Below are 21,361 nucleotides of genomic sequence, written 5' to 3'. Positions count from 1 at the left end.
CCAAGTCAGACCAGTTTTTAAAGTCTTTCTGGGGGCTAGGTTATGCTGACCAGATTTAGCCAAAAAAAAAAAAAAAAAAAAAACACCAAAAAAAAAAAATCAACAACGTCTAAATGACATCTGGAAAAATAACTTCTATAAATGCAACAGCTTGAAATTGTTTGGTTGTAGGTTGTACCAAACTGTGAGTCCTGAACTAGACAGTGGTGGGCATGCTGATGTATCGCACAAAAGGGCCAACACAGTTAATGCAGCGTCTGTGTATATATGTCTATGTTCGAAACTGTCTGAGTTTGAATTCGAAAAGCAGCCATTTTGATTGTTCCTGTTAACTTTTTTTTTTTTTTTAAATACTACCTTCGGTGCATTCTTGGGTTCAATTTATCTCCCTGCAAGATAGATAGAAGTGATGCTGTGGCAAAAAACTAGGCAGTCCTGACTCCTCTTCTGCAGCTATACCCTACTCGTTAAGTCTTTCTTTAGGACTTGGAAAATAAAGAACTGATAGAGGACTGTGAAATGGGGGGAGGTGATTGCTGTTATTTTACTGAGTATGTGAAGTCAGTGCTGGATGTAGAACCATTTCGTGCACTAGCTGATGGCAATACAACATTTGGATTCGAAAAACTACAGAAGACGAAGCTAGCTGACGCAGAGCATGATGCAGAGCATGATGCAGAGCCGCTTTATTTATAATAGATCATGGATCTATTATAAATCTGGATACAGCTGTGGCGGCGGGGCCTCATTCATTTCTATGGGAGCTGCTAAGTGGCGCATGAAGCCAGGCCCCCAGGAAGTGCGCCACCCTCTGACGCAAAATGTACATAGTGGTCGAAAGTGGAACTACAGCAGCAGGTGATGCACACTGGCCAATTTGCTTAACATTGGGAAAGAGACCTCCTTAAATCACTGGATAATTTTTTTGACATTGATGTTGACTTTTCAGAACGCATTTTTTAAAAAGCCATTATCAAAAAAACATTAAGTCCTAATGACGTAAAATGCGCCATTTTCCGAATCAAGATTTGGAATTCGGTATTTCTCCAGACATAAAATGAACGAACATAGGACCCGCGGGACTCTACCGCGTGAACGTGCATGTAACTCTTGGAGTCCCTGACACAGCACAGGCTTCCTGAATTATAATTCATCATTTTTACATTCATTTATTTTTACAACACATCCATACGCTGTTAGCTGTAAAGCTTGTAATATTGACGTTTTACCGTGTCTGTATCAGAGACTGTATATACAGTCTGCGGTCTGTATTCAAACAACCGGTTGTCAGAGAGCAGCGCGGAACAATTATCCAGTGATTTAAGGAGGTCTCTTTCCCATTGTTAAGCAAATGGGGAAAAGTCTTTCTGGGCCAGTGTGCACCACGTGACGCTGTAGTTCCACTTTCGGCCACTATGTAAATTTTGCTTCAGAGGGTGGCGCACTTCCTGGGGGCCTTTAATAGATCCATGCTTTATTGTAGTGCACTAAGCTGACGGAAGTGGTGTAGGTTGTTGACGCAAGGGGCCTGCTGGGAAAGTTTTAACAGGACGCCATTTTGCTCCCGGAAAGAGAGGGACTGCAGAAAAGGTTGTAGCTTCTAAGCACACCAACGCATCTCCAAGTGCATTACCGTAAGACCTTTGGTAGGTAAGAATTAGTGTTACGGGAGTGTTGCATGAACTGACGCTGTTGTCACTGCAGCTGAAGACGCAGGCTACACGATAGAACTGACGCAACGCAGCGTTAGCTAAGGAGTTAGCCGCAATGCTAGTTTAGTAACTAACCAAGAATGAGACGAAAACATGTTGTTTTGTTGCACGGAGAAATCTGACAAAAGCTCGGTCAATCAAAGTGTAGCTGGATACATTAGCATCAGATGTGCTCACATAGCTTAACGTTCGATTTGAACAGGTTCGGTGCAGGTCGGACTCTGTAAGCTGTGTGCGGCGGTGGCTACAGCTTACGGTAGCTAAGGTAGCTTTTGGAGGGGAGTTTGCTGCGACCTCCCACCGGTAACGGTAAGGATGAAACAGCTGTTATTCAGCTGCGTAACACAGCATACACCGGAGACATCTCCCAACTACTTCAGTCAGTTTTCTGTTATAGTGTTCAATCCTACTAACTCTTCAAATGAAAGGACTAACGCCATACAATAGTATAATAGTGCCATAAGTAAATACTTATTTTCAAGTTGTGCTGCATGTCAGAGATCCTTAATTATTCGTAAATATTCTGATGGTATCGTATTGAAATCCATACGAGTGTAAGTGGAGAATCAATCATGGCACCATCTCACCTCATAACTTTGGTTTCAGTGTTGTAACGTTAGCCTCTCGTTTAGACAACATCCATCTCCATTTTACGAGAGTTATCAATAGCCAGTAAATCAATTTGTTTTCATTTTTCTGTATTATTATCCTCACTCAGCTTGAATGGGTTGCAGGGTTGCTTGTCAGACAGCCTAGAGATGGATGTGACTGAGGGTCGATTAAAGGGCGGCAGGGATCCACATTGAGCCCAGTCCTTGCTGTATTATACGCTTTAAATGTTACAATTAACTTAACCGTATTGTCATAACCATTTGAAGCTTGGAGTGACATCCCTTTTCTAAAGCTGCTTTCAGATGCCTATCACAAGCATTTGAAAGTTTGAACCCAAGGCAAAGTGATGCCATGTATTTCTAAAATATGGGGTGAAAAGGCAATGAGCAACATTGTGAGTAATGTTCCACAGATTGCAAGAAATTAGTAGTAGTAGTAGTAGTAGTAGTAGAAGCTGTTCCTAGAAAAGCTAGTGAAAAGTGTATTACAGAGAGAAGAAAAAAGCTTGAAAAAACCCCCCAATATCATTATCATTATTACATATTTGAAATTAAGTACAGTTTTTAAGCATATTCATATACTTTCAAATACACTGAGTTTGATATAAAATCGGCTGATCTTCTCTGCCAGACAAACATGCATTTATTTATGTAAAAAGTCATAGTTTCAAGATTGCCATCTTTGCTTCTCTAGAACTTTGATTAATTTCCTCAGGGCTGCGATTGGCTAATGCTTCAAACCTTGAATTAGACCTGATCCATGAAGGACAGCTTTGAATAGGCTCATGATGCATGTTGTTCGGTGTATCATATAACTATTGGACTCATGTTCATCTCACTTAGTGTTGTATTTGTACTTTATATAGTACTGCTGAGACCGTTTTCAGTAATAATTGCCCCATACATGCCTGTAACAGAGCTATGTGTGTGTTGGCTCTCTGTATCATTTTTATATTTTTAGTGTGGCTGTTGACAGAGCTTTGCTATACTCAGTCAACGTGCCCTGTTACACAAAGTTTAAATTACTTTAAATAATGTTTAATATTAAAGTTTTGCATCCTAGAACCAAATGTCACAGAGTCATAGATCCTTGATCTACAATGATGTTTGCATATTATGAGTAAATGCACCTGATTTTTAACTGGCTGTTCTTTATTCAGACTGAGCAGACACAATGGCGAGTCCAGGGAAGGACAACTACAGGATGAAGAGCTATAAGAACAAAGCGTTGAATCCTCAGGAGATGAGGAGGAGGAGAGAGGAGGAGGGAATCCAGCTCCGCAAACAGAAGAGAGAGGAGCAGGTTAACACTGTCGCATGTTGAAACACGTCACCAAAACCTCTGCCACAACAAATTCAGTGTATTAAACAGTGTATTAAAACAAGACCTCCTGATTTTGTTATTGAAACCAAATTTCCTCCCACTGTTGGTGTTTTGAACTCAGTACTTTTAGCAGTCATCTCAAAACATTAACAGTACGACATTTTTTATAATTTGTGAACTTTACAAGTATTACAGTAGCATATCAGACAGATTACTGCTGTTTTTAATTTTCTACTTGAAAAGTGACATCTGCAGATTTAGTCATAATGATCTCTTTGTATTTAAATGAAACTACTTGTATTTATCCAAGTGTCAGAAAGTCTCAAAATACTTAACACTGGCTGTTTTGTAATTCAGTGCTTTATTGATCTCGATTACAAACCACTGTTGAAATCATTTCATCAGGCCAAGGTGCCAAATATATAAACAGCTGATGACTCTGTGCCCACAGCTGTTCAAGAGGAGAAATGTGTGTGTACCTTCAAATGATGAATCCATGCTGGAATGTCCAATCCAGGATCCAGACATCAGCTCCACAGTACCTGTTGCAGGTGTAAGTGTTCGTTTAATGTTGAGTTTTGTGCTCACTCTTTTTTTCTAGACCTGTGCTAGCTGTGATCTTCTAATTTTCTAATCTTATCCTGATATTTGTGTAGGATGGGGTCATAACTCCAGATATGATTCAGATGATCTTCTCTGAAGACCCTGACCAGCAGCTCATTGCTACACAGAAATTTAGAAAATTACTGTCCAAAGGTTTGTGTTGCATTTGTGAATTCACATTTACATCATTTGTTTGAACTGAAGTTTAAATAGTCATCTTTCAGACCTTTATTCTGACTGTCCAGGATTTTGCAGACTTTTCTGGGGATTGTTGCACTCTAAAATACCTGATTTCAAAGCAAGCAGCACTTTTCTAAAACATCATGATGCATGTTGCATTTCAGCAAATTTTAGATTTTTTTTGTGTTTAGATATTTTTTACATATATTCATTAAAAACAGAAGGCAATGAGAATAAAACTATGCTGTTTTTAGGTTTTAAGGTTTTAAGTAACTTAAGAAGGGTTTTTTGGAGTAGTTTTTCCTTAGTACCACTCTATCAATAATTAACCTAATAGAGATAAAACTGGAAGGATGAACACAAAACATGAAACTGTTTACATGACAGTAATGAAAAATAGACGCAAGCAAGAAAACTTAAGATTTTTAAGGAATACACAAAGACTGGGTTTATGAACTAAACACAGGTTCAAGGTTTCATGTGGAATCACTTAACTTTAATACAGAGTAGTGTAAGGGGTTGTGTCAATATCACATTACTGTTCATACTTCATATCCACTCAAATGCACACTTTCCACCGAACACATAAGTGCATGGACTTCTAATCTCTTTGCACATGAGTTGATCAGACACGCTACCTACTTTTAAACCTGTGATTCTTTAAATCAGGTTACATTCAATGTTGTTCTGTGCAGAGCCCAACCCCCCCATAGATGATGTCATTTCCACCGCTGGTGTTGTGAATCGTTTTGTGGAGTTCCTGAAGAGGAGTGAAAACTGCACTCTTCAGGTGAGAGCTTCAACACACAGCACAGAGCCTGTTTCCATGCCTAATGTCAAAGTTTAAAAAGATATTCTTAAACATTCTTCCAGAGAAAAACATGCCCCAGTCAAAGTGATTGTTTTTAATTTCTCAGTGTCACTTAAGCAGCATAGAACATAATATACAGCATAACATGAAGTGACTGAGACAGCATTTTGTTCTGTATTCTGTGTGTTTGTAACAGTTTGAGGCAGCCTGGGCACTAACCAACATCGCCTCAGGTACCTTTCTGCACACCAAAGTGGTGATTGAAACAGGAGCTGTTCCCATTTTCATTGAGCTGCTGAACTCTGAGTACGAGGACGTCCAGGAACAGGTGAGAACCCACAAGACAACAAATTAGAAGTTAGTTCTTATAGACCAGGCATCACCAACTGGCGGACCTCGGTCCGGGTCTGGACCAAAACACCATCTTATCGGGACCCGTGGCCAAGCTGTAATAAAATGTTAGAGTTAGAACAATAATCTTCTCCTGCCTGTCTGTTATGTCACACAGACACCAACCAGACAACCTGCACACACACAAAAGCTGACAGAAAGGCAGACTCGTGTGCTCGTGCGGTGTGTTCACAGGCAGTGGGAATAGTCTATCGCCTATATTTAACAAGCTTACTTGTGTTTGAAAAACCTGCGTTCATGTGTGGATTTTGGTGGGATACGGGTAATGGATGAATGTGTAGGAAACCCTTTACTCAGAGGTGAGCCTCGTATAGACAGATGTGTGCCTTATCATTGTTAATTAATTAAAGTTACCAAAGGTTAACTTCAATCATGGTGGAAAAAAAAATCTCAATAAAGAGAAATAGAGGGAACCTGAGCAAAATTTCAAGTGTCATATAAAAGGGTCACAAAAATTACGTCAATGTGATACTTCAGTTTTTGTTCGTAACAATTTTACAAACATATTGAGTACAGATTGATGAGGGAGACACGAATTGAAACACATGTCCTGTGTTATTTATTGCTATGTTTACTGTGTTATTTGCCTTGAGAGTACCTGAACTTGGATAGCAGTGTCAAGTGACAAGGCTCCAGAACTCACCAAAATGGGGAAGTACAACGAAAACAAACAAAAAGCCCGTGACAATGAACACACCTGAAGTAATGGGTTATTAAGTTTCTGTAGTGAAAAAGGCTTACACGTATTGGTGTCACAATATAAAATTTCACATACCTTGATAGAGGACTTAATCCATTTTACCCTCTTTACTCGCCATCTTTAGGCTGTCATATAAAATTCTTGAACTGAAACATTACATTTGAGGGAAGAAATGGCTTACACAGTTGCAGAAATGTATGTAATTTTATATCTACTTCGTTTGCAGTCCTCTTGTCAGGATCAGGAGTTTTGAGATGTAAGGAGTCACATCATAACCAAACAGTCCTAAAAGTGAACTCCCTGGTGTAGCACATTGTCACTAGCTGGGTTTCCATTACATATTTGTGCAAACTCGCTCGATATTTTCAAAATTTCGATACAACACAATTGTGAGATGACTGCGTTTCCATTGGTTGATGTTATGCAACTTCTTTCAAGAAGCAACGCAATGGAAGTTCAAAACATTGACCATTTTATTTCTATTGCAGCCACTCAACAATACCAATCTAATATCTAGGTAATTTCTTTGTCTCGTATCAGAGTTAAGAAGATCTCGTTCTCTTCCTCAGTCCACACATACTGAGCCATTTTTTGTAGAATTTCGTATGACTTTGTTCTTCCTCCTCTTCTTCTTCTTCTTCTTCTTCTTCTTCTTCTTCTTCTTCTTCTTCTCCTTCTTCTTCTTCTTCTTCTTCTTCTTCTTCTTCTTCTTCTTCTTCTTCTTCTTCTTATTCTTCTTCTTCTTCTTCTTCTTCTTCTTCTTTGGTGGTTGGCACCCATAAGGTCTCATTACCGCCACTTGATGTTGCACATCATGTAATTAATAAAAGCAAAAAAAGTCTTCCCATTGCAGTTTTGCGAGATATGGCTTTTTCGAATCGCCTGAAATATCACCTCATGCAAGCATAAAAACGATTTTTGCAATAAATGGGAGGGTTTTTTTTAATTGCTGTGTTTCCATTAGGTTGATTTTGTATTCACATTTTCACTTAGCGCAGTTTGAGGGTTAATTGTAACCCACCAAGTGGATCACTTATGTGTGTTGACTGTGTGATTTGTTTCAGGCGGTGTGGGCGCTGGGGAACATAGCAGGAGATAATGCTGAGTGCAGAGACTATGTGCTCAACTGTGGCATCCTGCCCTTTCTACAACAGTAAGTGTTTTTTCTCTTTGTGTCTCACTGTGTCAAACATGTCATAACAGCTGGGTCTCGTGTTGTCATGTCCAGGCTGCTCGCTAAATCTAAGCGTCTCACAACAACCCGCAATGCAGTGTGGGCTCTGTCCAACTTGTGCCGAGGGAAGAACCCACCACCGGATTTTGCCAAGGTGAGTTAATGCATCAGAACTAAAGTGGAATACTGGAGCCCATTTGTCTGGTTTCTGCTTGCAGCGTTAATGTGTAAACTGTTCCTTCAGCACTGCTATCAACCCTTTGAAACCTGGGCAGATTTGCTTGGTTTCTCTCAAAAACATTGGGAGAAGGCAATGAGCAGCTTATGGAAAAAAAGACTCAGAAATAAGCAAGAAAATGGTAAAAAGTACAAGAAAACAAAATGAAACAGTAACATTAAGCGGGAAAGTAAAAATAATGATAAAATAAAATCAAAGAAGAAAAAACATCAAAAGTATAATAATTCCGTAAAACCTTTTTAAAAATATAACCATAATAATTATAAATACACATTTTTGTTAAGCTTTTTAAAAAAATTACATTCTACTAATTTCTTGCCATTTGCAGGAAAATCCTTACCAAGTTGCTCATTGTCTTTTTTCCCATGTTTTTGAAAGATAAAACAAATTTGTTCAGGGTTTAAAGAGGAAAAATGTCTGAACGCACCACAAGAAAAGTGATATCAGTCCAGGTTTCAAAGGGTAAAACTGACCTTTGTTGTCTGTGTCTCTGGTATGTATCAGGTGTCTCCTTGTCTCAGCGTGCTCGCCAGGCTCCTGTTCAGTAGTGATCCAGATGTGCTGGCTGATGCTTGCTGGGCTCTGTCCTACCTGTCTGACGGGCCTAATGAGAAGATCCAGACGGTCATTGACTCGGGGGTCTGCCGCAGGCTGGTGGAGCTGCTCATGTAAGAAGCTGACAGGTCCACGTTATAGGAGCATGGACACGCCAAGCACAACTGTCAAAATATCAGTCTGACATGCATGTGACCACACATGACCAGGTGTTGCAGAGTTCGAATTATGAATGAATAAATCTTAATTTTGAAAATTTAAAAGGAAAAAAAAAGACAAAAATAAAAGCAGCCAAGCTGTATGTCCGAATGCAGTGAACAAAAACAAAAAAATAAAAAAAGAAGACCTTTGCAAAATCTATACATCAATCTCAATAAATAAATGCTCAAACCACTAAAACTTAGATATTACATGTACGAAAAGGAATAGGAAGTACATACTTATTTATTCCTACCTCTATATATACATTTACATTCTATAGAAATGCCATCCCAAATTTTATATACAACCAGATACAATATAAACTGCTATCCCAGTTTTATATACAACCCAATACAATATACAATAAAACACGCACATTAGCAAACAAGACCATTAGCAATGAAAGAGGACACTCTTTCACCAGTGTGCATCATGTGCATATGCACAGTAGTGCACATCAACTTTGAGTTGTGCTCTTAATTGTCAGCTGTACATGCACTGCTGCATCTAACTTGATACAGCTGCAATGGCATGCATTGAATATAGACTCGTAATTGACATTTTTCGTACAATCTCAGGTTGCATTTACTTTGTTAAGCATTGAAAAACTAATAACTGATAATGTCAGCATGAAAAGAGGATGCTGACAGTGCACTGACAGACGGGATACAGTGGCACAGCACAACAGCAGCACTGTCAACACTGCGGCCAAGCGAACCACTGCAAAACTAGTTTTAAGTTGGATATCTGACAGACATTCCCTCTGGACCCAGCTGAATGTTTCACCTGATTTTGGCAGTAGGAGGACAATGAGCCCACCTCTCATCCCTCCATTTAACTGCTGGGGGCTGACTGCGGGGTCATCAGTGGATTACTGTTTAAATAACACAAAACCAATGTTTTTTTAATATCTTAATTCTGACTCACCAATATTAGTGAAAATGATTTGAAAATTGTAATTAATTGGTCCTATGACATGGCAGACTTATTTTTATTGCTAAATTATAGTTCATTTAGTTTACTTAAATATTTTAGTAACAAAGAGTGGCAGGTTTTTAATAACTTCAAAGTAACTGCAAATTTTATATCTAAATGTATCACAGGGCACTCCGTACAAACCTCTTCATTTGGAAATTCAGAGCATTTTTTATTTATTATATTATATTATATATAATTTATATCATATTTACTGAAAAAAATCTAGGGCTGCCCCCTGAAAGTCAGAGATTCGAATCATCAGTCGGAGACCCCTCAGTCAATTGAGTTATCTTCAAGCCGAGCAGTCGTTTTGTCTTGTTTTCTGCTCGTCAGTGCGCTGTGCAGTGTGCTTCTGTGGATGTTTTGGTCAACAGATTTTGGAGCAGAGTGATCACTTTTCCCTTGGTAGAGGCTGCTGCATAGACAGAGGCAGCAGCAGAGGAGGAGAGACTCTGCATCGTAAGGCTCCGAGAAATCATCATCTTCTCTCCTCAGCTGAGAAGTGGCGAATTTACAGCTCACAGCACCTTAATACGATATACTGAATTTTGTTTGATTTTTAGTGTTGGCAAAAAATGTTGCAGCACACTGCTGATGCATCATTAGCACTGTTAGCTTGTTTACTGTATTGCATGAATGCAGCTGTAACACTGAATGTCCTGCTCAGCCCCGTTCAAACTTAAAAAACTTTATATGAAAAAAAAGGAATTGTCAAATATTTGTATTAAAAAGCCAACTAATTTGACTGTCGTAATGCTGAGTCAAGCACAGCCTTTAAATTTATTTATTTTTCTCAATAACTTCCAGTGTCACATTTAGTTTCACAAACAGGGTTGAATACTTTTAAATGCTGTTGAAAATGTGAGAAGGTGGTCAATATTCAGTCACTAATATTGAAAGAAAAACATTACCAAGAAGTCCTAATATGATTTTTTAACAAGTTTTCATATTAGGTTTCCTGAGGAAAGGGGTTAGGTGAGACTTGAATTTAAATTACTGGTGTTAATTGATTTCCACTGTTCTTGTCAGTGCAGAGGCCCTAAACTGAACAGACTTTAGTTGTTTTGAGTCAGTTCTTGCAGAGGACAGGTAACCATTTCTTTTTCTCGAAATTTTGGCGTGAGACTTTGAGCTTCTAAGGAACTGAATTTCAGGAGAAAATTTTCACCATCATTAGCTTTAGCTGTAATCTCATGGGTGTACTCTGTGTGAATGTTTCTCTATCTTTTGAACAGGCACAGTGACTATAAGGTTGTTTCTCCTGCTCTGCGTGCTGTGGGCAACATTGTAACAGGAGATGACATCCAGACTCAGGTAGAGGCTCACTCAAAGATCACGTTCTTTCTTCAGTCATTTCTTTGTAAGGGATCATATACAGTATTACATGTCTGTATGTATGCTTGCCATCTCAGGTAATCTTGAACTGCTCAGCACTGCCATGTTTACTCCACCTCCTCAGCAGTCCCAAGGAGTCCATCAAGAAGGAGGCGTGCTGGACTGTGTCCAACATTACAGCAGGAAACAGAGCTCAGATTCAGGTAAAGGCTGCTGCAGCTGCATTCACTGTGTCCAACGAAGAATGTCTGCTGTTCTGTGGAGCTGACAACATTTCTTGTCTTGTCAGAATGTGATTGATGCCAACATCTTTCCAGTCCTGATTGAGATCCTTCAGAAGGCTGAGTTTCGCACAAGGAAGGAGGCAGCATGGGCTATTACTAATGCCACCTCTGGGGGCACTCCTGCACAGATAAGGTATTTTTGTCTCCAACATGCCAAGGGGAGGACAAACACTGAGAATTAGACTTTTCCCCCATGGATAACAGGGAACATCAGGAGGAAGGGAAGAAAAAACAGGTCCACAGAAGAAGGACATGAGCCAGGCTCAAACTCAGTGCAACAATAAGACCGAGCAGAAGTTTCAGCATAGCAACCAGCAACAAGGCAGCATGTCAGAGAATTAAAAACTAACAAACAAAACAAGTTTCACACCAGCTTCGAGAGGCCTGACGTGGCATCTGAAACACCAGAGCTCAAACATAGCCTCGTACTACCCACCACACTTGGCCTCCAAAAACAGGACGGACCGAACGTGCTCTAAGCTGCCAAACTTGACGGCATCTGTAGCCTCAAGCACTGTGCTTGTTCAGCGGGGTCCTCCTCCAGCTATATCAGTACTCACTGGACCAAGGTGGTGGTCCCACCTCCATAGAAAACCTCCACCATCATTCCCATCCCAAAAAAGGACGAGGCTTGCTCCCTCAACATCCCCAGGTTCACCACTCTCTCATTTCTGCTCGTGATAATTTTAGAGAAGCTGGGCAAGTCCTACAGCATGGCGAGCATTGGTGCCATCCTGGAACCTCTCCAGTTTGTTTAGTGTACCAGAAGGGGCCCCAGCTCCCTCGTGGGGGTGCCACTGTGTTAAGGGGAAGAAACATCTAGACTACAGAAAGGCTATTCAACAGCATCAGTACATATTTCAAGCCTGCCACAGCCAGGCCAGATAAAATTACAGCTGTGTGTCTACTGTATGTGTAGTTAGAAAGACATTCAGGTCTATTTTCCATGCTACATTTTAGCTACAGTGCCTGTCATAGGGCATAGCACACAGGGGAAGAGCCTCATCATGCCCCTATGCCTTCTCTGCCTACCTGTTTTAAACTACTTAATTGAAGTGATGGAAATGGGCTAAAATGTTATGGAAAAGTTTTGAAAATGAATTGGTAAAAATGTGTGGGAACCCTGTCATAGAAAAGCACACCAACTTCCTTAATGTGTCCATAAAGCCATCCTACAGACCTGCCACAGATGATTCATCAAGAGTGTTCTGTGATTCTCCTTCGTTTGCAGGTTTCTCTCTCTTCCCTCACTGTCAATAGAAAGCGTCTTAATGTGATCACTATTTGTCTCAATGTAAACAGGTATTTGGTGTCTTTGAATGCCATCAAACCCATGTGTGACCTGCTGACAGTGATGGACTCAAAGATCGTGCAGGTGTCCCTCAATGGTCTGGAGAACATCCTCAGACTGGGAGAACAGGAGGCCAAGCAGAACGGAACAGGCATCAACCCGTACTGTGCTCTCATAGAGGAGGCTTACGGTACTGCAACACATCACACAACACATATGCTAACGCTGCACAAAATCAATCACTTACACACACACACCTACAGCAACTCCTTAGACAGCTGGGACTTACACTTACACTCAGCTTTTAATACACTGAGCTCAGGTTGAGACGTGCTGAGATAACATAATGTAACAGCTCAATGTTCACTACACTGAATGTTCTGAAGTGTTTTTACCATTAGGAAAAATCTAATCACTGAAATGATCAGTGTTTTTAAAGGATATCACTGATCATTTCTTTTATATAAAACTTAACAGAACCAGAAAAAGTGTAGAAACAAACCTCCTTAGCACCCAAAGTACATAAAACCTGAGGTTTGATATCTTCAAACGTTTTCCACTCCCACTTGATATTGTTAATGCGGCATAATCTGCAAAGGACAGCAGAAAACCACTTCCTACATACTTACATGAGTTATTACTAATGTCTAGCTCACGCTACACAATGTTAGCCCAGATTTTCTGCTCAACAGTTCTTGGAACTCTCAGATATAACACCAGAGGCAAGTCGGCGTTGTTATAGCGATCACAAATTGGTGTTCGAGCACTTTTTGTGAACTGATGCTCCCCAGATATCTAGCATGCTAAATATCCAGACCTGTCAGGGATTTTACAGTAAACTGCAGCCAGTTAGTGCACAAGACACAGATTAAAGCTCAAGATGAGCCGTGCTTCAGTGCTTTCTGGGGATATTGTCTGTCCAGCACTCCCAACTCCTGGTTGTGGTTCGACCTGCACATCCCATGACATACACATCAGGGATTCCTTCTGCTGAAAGATGTTGTAGTGTGTGTCCTCCTGTCCCTGGTCAGTCATGTACGTTGAAAACAATGACTTCAAGACTTCAGATTACAAGACAGCAAGTTGTGCAGTGTGACTAGTACAGCCATCTGACCACTCTGACAGTTGTGTAATATGAACTGCAGTGAAGCTAATAACCAACCATTTGCCTGCTACAAGAACACAAATACAACATCTGGTCTGTTAACATACACTAGGAAGCAGCCGCCATCAGCAGCTCACCTGGCTGTACCCACTGGATATATGTGGCACACCTGTCAGGTGGATGGATTATCTTGTAAAAGTAGAAGTGCTCATTAGCAATGATTTTAACAAATATGGGACCAAAATTGGAGTCTTTTGTGTGCATAAAAAGTCTTTGATCTTGAATATGAACCTGTTAAAAAATGGGAGCAAAAACAGAAGTGATGTGTTCATATATTAGTTAAATGTGGTTTTGTAAAGTGTTATATAGAAACAGAATGAGTGTGTGTGTCGGTTCACTCTTTCAGGACTGGATAAAATCGAGTTCCTGCAGAGCCACGAGAACCAGGAGATCTACCAGAAGGCCTTCGACCTGATCGAACACTACTTTGGTGTGGAGGAGGAGGATGCCAGCCTGGCTCCACAGGTGGACCAGAGTCAAGGCCAGTTCGTCTTCCAGCAACAGGAAGGGCCCATGGAGGGCTTCCAGCTCTAACCCAGCCCATCTCCACTGCCCCTTCTTCTTCCTGCTCTCTAAACCTCTGCCGGAGACAGCTGCCCACTGACTCTCCTGGGACCTCACATGGTCTCTGCAGGGCCAGCTCCGCCACTTTCTCCACACACTCTCACTTGTGCTGTGGCCTCACACAGACTCTGGAGAGCAGAGATGTAGTGAATATGGAGATCAAAAGTGAGAGCGAGTTTGGCTCATTGATGCTTTTTGAGCGTGCGGGAGCCTGAATGGAGAGGCTCTGTCCCGTGTCAATGCCATGGAAAGCCAACTCATGTTAAAGAAAGTGTTCTGTTTTTTTTTTTTTTTTAGTGTTGCAGTATGACGTTCCTTTGACTTCCTGTGATAATATTTTTTATCATTCAAAATGATATGAATGATATTTGTGTTACAAATCATAATCCATATCCCTTTTCAAATGTGAAACTACCTCTTCAGTTTTCAGAGAAAAAGGAACTGAAAGAAAGCAAGGAAGGCAAAAACGCCCCGAACTCAGCAGAGAAAGCATCTTTTACTGCGGACAGCGGGTCAGGTGGCGGAGCTGTCAAACACTCTACATACAGTACCACTGTACATCCAGAGGTTGCCATACATAAAGTCTGAAGCACCTGTATGTGTTCTCCGGGCTCTCTCTCCTCTCTTGACTTGACGAGCACCTGGAGACACGGGTTCTCTTATTTATTTGTCTTGTGAGGGAAGTGGAGAAGCTCTTCTTTCTCTCCTTCACCCTCAGCTCAGATTGAAGGAGGCGGCTTTCTGGATTATGTCAGATGGCCTGAGTTAGTCTGAAATGTGTAACGGTGTTGTCTGTTGTTTTCGCTGCTTATTTTAAATGTGGTTGATTTCAGAAAGCAGTATCAGGGCAGGACAGCTGCGTTCTGTGTTACATGAAGCAGGGTGCACAACAATCCTGCTAGTTCTGAGATTTTTGTTGTTTTCTAGTTTGCCACTCTGAACTAGCAGCATAATATATCTTAAATTATTTTTCCTGCTTGCAATCATTTTCTTGATTTGATGGGATTAGTCGCCTGACGTGGAGGGTTTGTATATTATATATACGTGTATGAAAGCGTAAAGAAAGTATATAAGTATATAAGGAGGTTTGATGCAATTATTTTTTCTGGCTGATATGCAGTTGTGATATTTTCAGTCCATCACTGCTTCCCCCTGATGCACCCTTTTCAGGGTTCACCCTTTAGTTTCTGTTTTATTTTGAAAAGGTTTGTTTTCTCTTAGTTTTTCTGCTTTGATTTATATTTTTTCATGTTCTGATTTTGTGGCTGAATTCTTAAAATGGAAACAGTATTTTTTTTTTCCCTTTTCTTGGCTCTACAGCTGAACCGTGATTTGACAGTTGGATACACGCACATTTGAGTACAGCAACATTAATTGGTGAAGCACCAAACATGAAATCAATCTATATTTATGTGAAATGGAAACTAGGCTATTTGTAATGCAGAAATGACATCAAGCACATTCAATCGTGTATAGTTTTCTAATATTTCTGGTTTGTATGATTATCATTTTTTTAGGTTTTACTAGATTTAGTTTTCTCCTGTTTGGATATGACTTTGCGGTGTTGTTGTGGCTCTCAGTAGAAGTTGCGTGTTGGAGCTCAAGCAGATGTACAGTGACTGGATCACAGAGGTCTGACAGTAGAGACGGGTCAGGCTGTCTGTAATGATGCCCGCCCCTCTCTGTGGCGGTGCAAACTTATATTGTGTAACAAGAATTAATAAATGGATCTGTTGGATACAAACCATACACACTGCAGTACTGCTTCTGTTTGTTTTTTTCCTTTGTTTTCACTCTAATTTTCATATTTACTGTTGAGTTGACTGTAAATGTTTTGCTGTCAAAGAAAAGTAATCAAGTACATTTACTTTACATCATTTTCAGTATCGGTATATTATATAGTATGATTGATATGTATTTTTATGCCTGGCAATAGCCGAGGCCTGAGGCATTATATTTTCAGATTGTCTGTCTGTCCATTGTTGTGAACATGATATTTCAAGAACGCCTTGAGCGAATTTCTTCAGATTTACCACAAACAACCACTTGGACTCAAGGTTGAACTGATTAGATTTTGGTGGTAATAGCTCAAAAGTCTCTGCGACCTTGTTCCTCTTCTTGTGAATGCAATATCTCAGGAAGAACTTGAGGGAACTTTTTCAAATTTGACACAAATGTTCAATTTGACTCAAGGATGGACGGATTAGATTTTCATGGTCAAATGTCAAGGTTACTGACCTTGCACCCGCCTCAGTCTTGTGAGTGTAATATCTTAAGAATACCTTGGGGGAGTTTCTTCAAATTGGCACAAACATCCACTTGGAGAATGAACTGATTAGATATTGAGAGTCAATGTCAAAAGTCAACTAAACAATTTATACGGTTAAGATTCACACGTCCAATTGGACATCATAAGGTTCTGCAACAACAGAAACAGAGGAGGAGACATTTGGTCAGATACTGAGTTGGTGAAACTGCACTGATGTTAGGGATCTTCGGTGCTGCTGGGGGGAAGATGTGTGTGAAGCATCCTTGTGTTCACAGACTGTAAGAGAAACTTGACTGCTGCTCAATCAGTGATTTTGTACTTTACAAGTACAAGGAAGAATGAATTAATGTTATTTTTTGTACCATCCCAGTAAAAGAGTAGCATTTATTGTAAGGAAAAGAATATTGCTGTAAAGACAGCTGCTGAGTAATGACAGCAAATTCCAACAGCAACATGGCTGCAGTTCAGCATTAAGGGAGTGGCGAAAGTCCCACTTCTACAATTATCACTTGAACAGCATCCGTGAAGCAAAGAGAGGGGAAAGTCCCAATGAGTGATTCATTTAGTCATAAACCATAAATCAACTCAGAGGATCCTGCCAAACTGGATTTGTCACCTCAGGTGGAACTAGGACACCTCTCTGACTCCTGCTCCAGTCTGAGAAGATTTCCGACACCTCGGGGCACCAGAGTTCACAATAAATATTGGTTTTGTGTTCTGCTGCACTGCAACAGGTCATGTCTGCCTTGGCAGTACATTCTGTGTAAACTCCTACACCAGAGCATCACATGGTCAGTGGTGTGAACACAGATTTGGGGTTGATGACAACTGACCTTTTTTCTGAGGCTGAGAGCGGACAACCTTTATCTGACTGGAACAGACTATTTTATCAAGGAATATAAGTACTTAATGTTCAGCAGGTTGCAGGTGATTGGAGAGCCTGCTAGGGTTATAGATAGTGTGAATATGGAGTCTGTTGGCCTTGTTTTTTAAATTTCATTTTTAATTTAACATTTATCTAACCAGAAGAGTCCCATTGAGATTACAATCTCTTTCAAGGGCCAAGACAGGCAGCAGCATAAGTAAAGACATACTTTTACACACAGAAAACAAAGAGACACAATCTTAAAGAACTAAAAAATCAAGAAAAGCACACTGTTAGGATTCACAGTATCCCTGTAATAATAATAATAATAATAATAATAATAATAATGATAATAATAATGATAATAATAATAGTCTTGCCATAGTCTGGCCTGTCCAGGCTTTACCCCATTTCTCACCCAGTGACAGCTAGGATAGGCTCCAGCCACCCTAAAGAGGACAAGAGGTTACGGACAATGAATGGCTGAATGAATAAATAATATTAATTACAATTATTATAATTATTATTTATCATATATATATATATATATATATATATATATATATTATATATTTTTTTTTTTTTTTTTTATTTATTTTTTTTTACTTTATGTATTTCTGTCCCTGTATTGCAGCAACAACTGATTTTCTTCTCTGAGAAAAAGGGCTTTTCTTATTTTATCTCATATGTTACAGTACTTGCTGTCTCCAGTACAGTTAACCTTTTCCAATGAAAGCAGTTGGTACGAGCACCTAAAGTCTGACTGTATGCCCTAATATTGAATCATCTGCTAGTGACAGCATATTCTGGGTCATACAACCTTATTAAAATGATGAATCGTGCATGGCACAATTTCACTGATGGCAGTAAAGAAGAGGCTAACCCCTCAGTGTTCAGAGTGCTCAGTTTATGTCAGGCCATCCTTTGCCCCAGTGTAAAGGGAAAAAGAGAGCAAAAATCTGGGTCAAAGAAGCACATTCAAGCATGGTAGTTTTTATTTATATTATGTCTTATCACAGTGCATGAAGTGTATTTGGCATTTTTACACTGCAAAAATGTTTAAAAATATACAGTTTCTTATCTCCTAGTACCAAGGCCTTAAATTTGAGTGCAATAACTACCTAACTGTTTTCCAAATAGGCCCCCTGTTCAAACATTTCAAGACCTGCCCCTGCACACACACTCAAGGAAAATCATGACATTTAATGTTTTTTTAATGTAGTTATTATTTATTAATTATTGCTGAAGAATTGATTGTTTTATTAGAAGGTTAGACTCAATGACCTTTCCAGATGCTTTATAATATTTTAAGTAAGGACATGTTGGCCTAGTTTGAACCTGGTAAGAATGTATTTAATCCTTAACTCACATGTATAACTGCATTATTACGAACCTGAAACACAGCCATGTTATTACTAGAATATATCATTGACAGAGAGCACACTGATGGAATAAAGGATTTATTCAAACAACAGAACAGAAAATCTTGGCTTGTGGATCACGAGCCAGCCTTGCCCTATGTATGAGGCATGAAATGAAGGCATGAGTTTTCTTTCGTGAATTTCCCATTTAAAACAACTAAAGCACCCTGTGACCCAAAAGTTTCTCTTTAGTGGCTTATGTTTGTCACGGCCCTGGCTGTGAAGTTTTGTAGTTCTTTGTTTCTGCCTGTGTTTTTCCTGTCTTCTGTGTTTTCCCCTCCCTTTGTCCCTTCTCTCTCTCTCTCTCTCTGTGTGTGTGTGTGTGTGGAGGTGTGGCCACCTTTTTCCGCTGGACTCAGAGGAGCACACCTGTCTTGCATCTCACTCTGCAATCAAGGCAGCTTCATAGTTATCCCCCATAGTTAGCTTGAGACTCTATGTCTACTTCAAGTAAAGAACTACCCATATATAGTGAAGCCTTAGTGCCTGCAAGTTGACCATAGATACCTGAGATGGACCAGTGCCAGCAAATTTAGTAACACAAACACATTCCTCACTTCTCAAAAGAACCTTAGGTTCTGACATGTTAGAATTTGATCCCGACCATATACATCATGACAACTGCATAAATACCACTGTCTTTTCTCTGTTTGTTGTTGAACGGCCACTTGCATGTTTCCCTCGTTCCTGTGTTGACTTGTGCTCATAATAACCGTTTCCTGATTGAAGCTTCAACTGGTGTCTCTGCTCCTCAATTTCATCACAGAATATTATCCTATCACCAACCATCGGAGGCCCTTAAACACACCGTCATAAATGTGCACACTAAATATGAGGCTGATTGGTCCAGTAGTTTGTGAGATTAGCTTTGGACACACACGCACACTACTACCAAATGCATTATAAACCAAAAATAAACAAAAAAGTGCATGTGAACTGACATTATGTGACTCATTCATTTTTATTGAATGAATGCGAAATAAGCATATACACTAAGATAAGATAGTACTTACAGTAAAGTATTGTGTATTAAAAAGAGGTCATAAAGCATTTTAGGATGTTTTGCGACCAACTTCTGACATCTCTACATCTCAGACCAAACAGCAGGACTCTCTGTCAGGCTGTTTATTGTGAAACATAATTATAGCCTTAGTATGAGTGACAAGAGATTATCCAGCTGTGGAATGTCAGCTCATTGATATCCTGTTACAGTGCAGCATTCTTTTTATGAACACACACCTATTAAGAGAACCAGGTTGTTTACAAACAGAAAAGGGTTTAGATTAAGTTTAAATCTAAGTTTACTAATACATAAAAAAACATTTCAATAAGTTGACCAAAGTGCTTTACAGTTGTAAAAGAACACCAAAATATATAAGAAATAAAAGAATGTGAATGTAAAATATAGGTACAACTATAACAGTCAACTGAATTAACAGGAGAGCAAAATTCCAGTGGACACAAACGCTAAAGAATAAAGGTCGGTTTGGAGTTTTAAAGAGCTTAGAGAAAGGCTGATCTAACAGAGAGTGGGAGATTGTTCCAAAGGCAAGCTGGGCTGCCGTCTAATATTTAAAGTTGTCTCCCTCTCCCTTTCTGTCTTCTTACTTTTTGATTGCACAACCAGACTGACAAGTTGAGCTGGGGACTTTCACAGTGGATGAAACTTGATGACAAGCAGCACCTCAGGCTGTTTACCCTCTCAACACGCTGACCACCATTCATTTCATGCAAAGAAAATGAAATGGATTCATTGACTTAAATGTCATTTGAATGTCTATGTCTATGAAGCACCTCATTAAACCTTTGAAATTTGAGCAAATTAACTTGACTTCTTTCAAGCACAGAAAGAAGGCAACAGGCTATTTAACAAGAAATGGCCCAAACATTAGCATGAAATTAGTAAAAAGTCTCAAGGAAATTACCGGAAATTAAGCAACATAAAAGGAAAGTAAAAACACCAACAACAACAAAATAACCTTAAGAGAAATATAAATTAAAATAAAAAAATTCTATTTTTTCTGTAACATAAATTTAAATATATAATAATTAGAATTATGAATATAGTTTTCTGGACAATTATCTTTAGTTTTTGATCATATTTAATAATCGCATACAGCTAATTTTCACGTTATTTTCTTCAGATTGCAGGACATTTCTTGCCAAGTTGCTCATTGCCATTTCCCCCCGTGTTTTCAAAAGAAATCAAACCAGTTTCCTTGGGTTTCAGAGCTGTAAATGCTTGTGAAATGTGCCTGAACGCAGCACAAGAAAAATGATGTTAACCCAGTTGATAAAGGATTAAATAACTATTTTGTTTTATGCCTGCATGATGTGATTAAATAATCTTCATGACCATCCATTAATTTGCATCCGCTTATCTGGGCGGGGTCTCAGGGGCAGCAGTCTGAGCGAGGTTTCCCAGACACAGCAACGCTGGGAAAAAATAGGTCTTGCATTTTAAGAATGACAAAAGGCTCATCCTCTGCCTAGCATAAATATTGCTTTACAGGACAAGCACACTGTTTTGATATGACGTGGTACTGTTGAATTTTTCAAATGCAATGTTTCAGTGATCGTCAGGTGCTGGTTGGTAGCAGGAATATATGAAGTGAAAAACCAAAATCGACCATGGCACACTGAAGGACTTTACTGTGACTTTATTCAGA

General features: G+C 39.5%; 1 protein-coding gene across 2 annotated transcripts; it reads left to right on the top strand.

The window, feature by feature from the left end:
* Positions 1-1,525: 1,525 nt before the first annotated feature.
* On the top strand, positions 1,526-15,886 carry kpna5 (karyopherin alpha 5 (importin alpha 6)). Of its 2 annotated transcripts, XM_042489690.1 has the most exons (15): positions 1,526-1,646; positions 1,915-2,021; positions 3,484-3,626; positions 4,099-4,200; positions 4,304-4,403; positions 5,126-5,220; positions 5,438-5,569; positions 7,417-7,505; positions 7,581-7,680; positions 8,269-8,432; positions 10,734-10,812; positions 10,911-11,036; positions 11,123-11,250; positions 12,420-12,598; positions 13,920-15,886. In XM_042489690.1, exons 3-15 carry the CDS (start codon positions 3,498-3,500, stop codon positions 14,105-14,107), a joined length of 1,611 nt encoding a protein of 536 aa, XP_042345624.1. In that variant the 5' UTR covers positions 1,526-1,646; positions 1,915-2,021; positions 3,484-3,497; the 3' UTR covers positions 14,108-15,886. The 2 variants fall into 2 exon arrangements, with proteins under 2 accessions (XP_042345624.1, XP_042345623.1); XM_042489689.1 differs by lacking the exon at positions 1,915-2,021.
* Positions 15,887-21,361: the final 5,475 nt, after the last annotated feature.

This window comes from Plectropomus leopardus, chromosome 7 (genome assembly GCF_008729295.1).
Source record: "Plectropomus leopardus isolate mb chromosome 7, YSFRI_Pleo_2.0, whole genome shotgun sequence".
In the NCBI taxonomy this organism is placed as follows: Eukaryota; Metazoa; Chordata; class Actinopteri; order Perciformes; family Serranidae; genus Plectropomus; species Plectropomus leopardus.
Note: the sequence above shows the minus strand (reverse complement) of the source record. Positions and strands in the feature narration are given on the sequence as shown.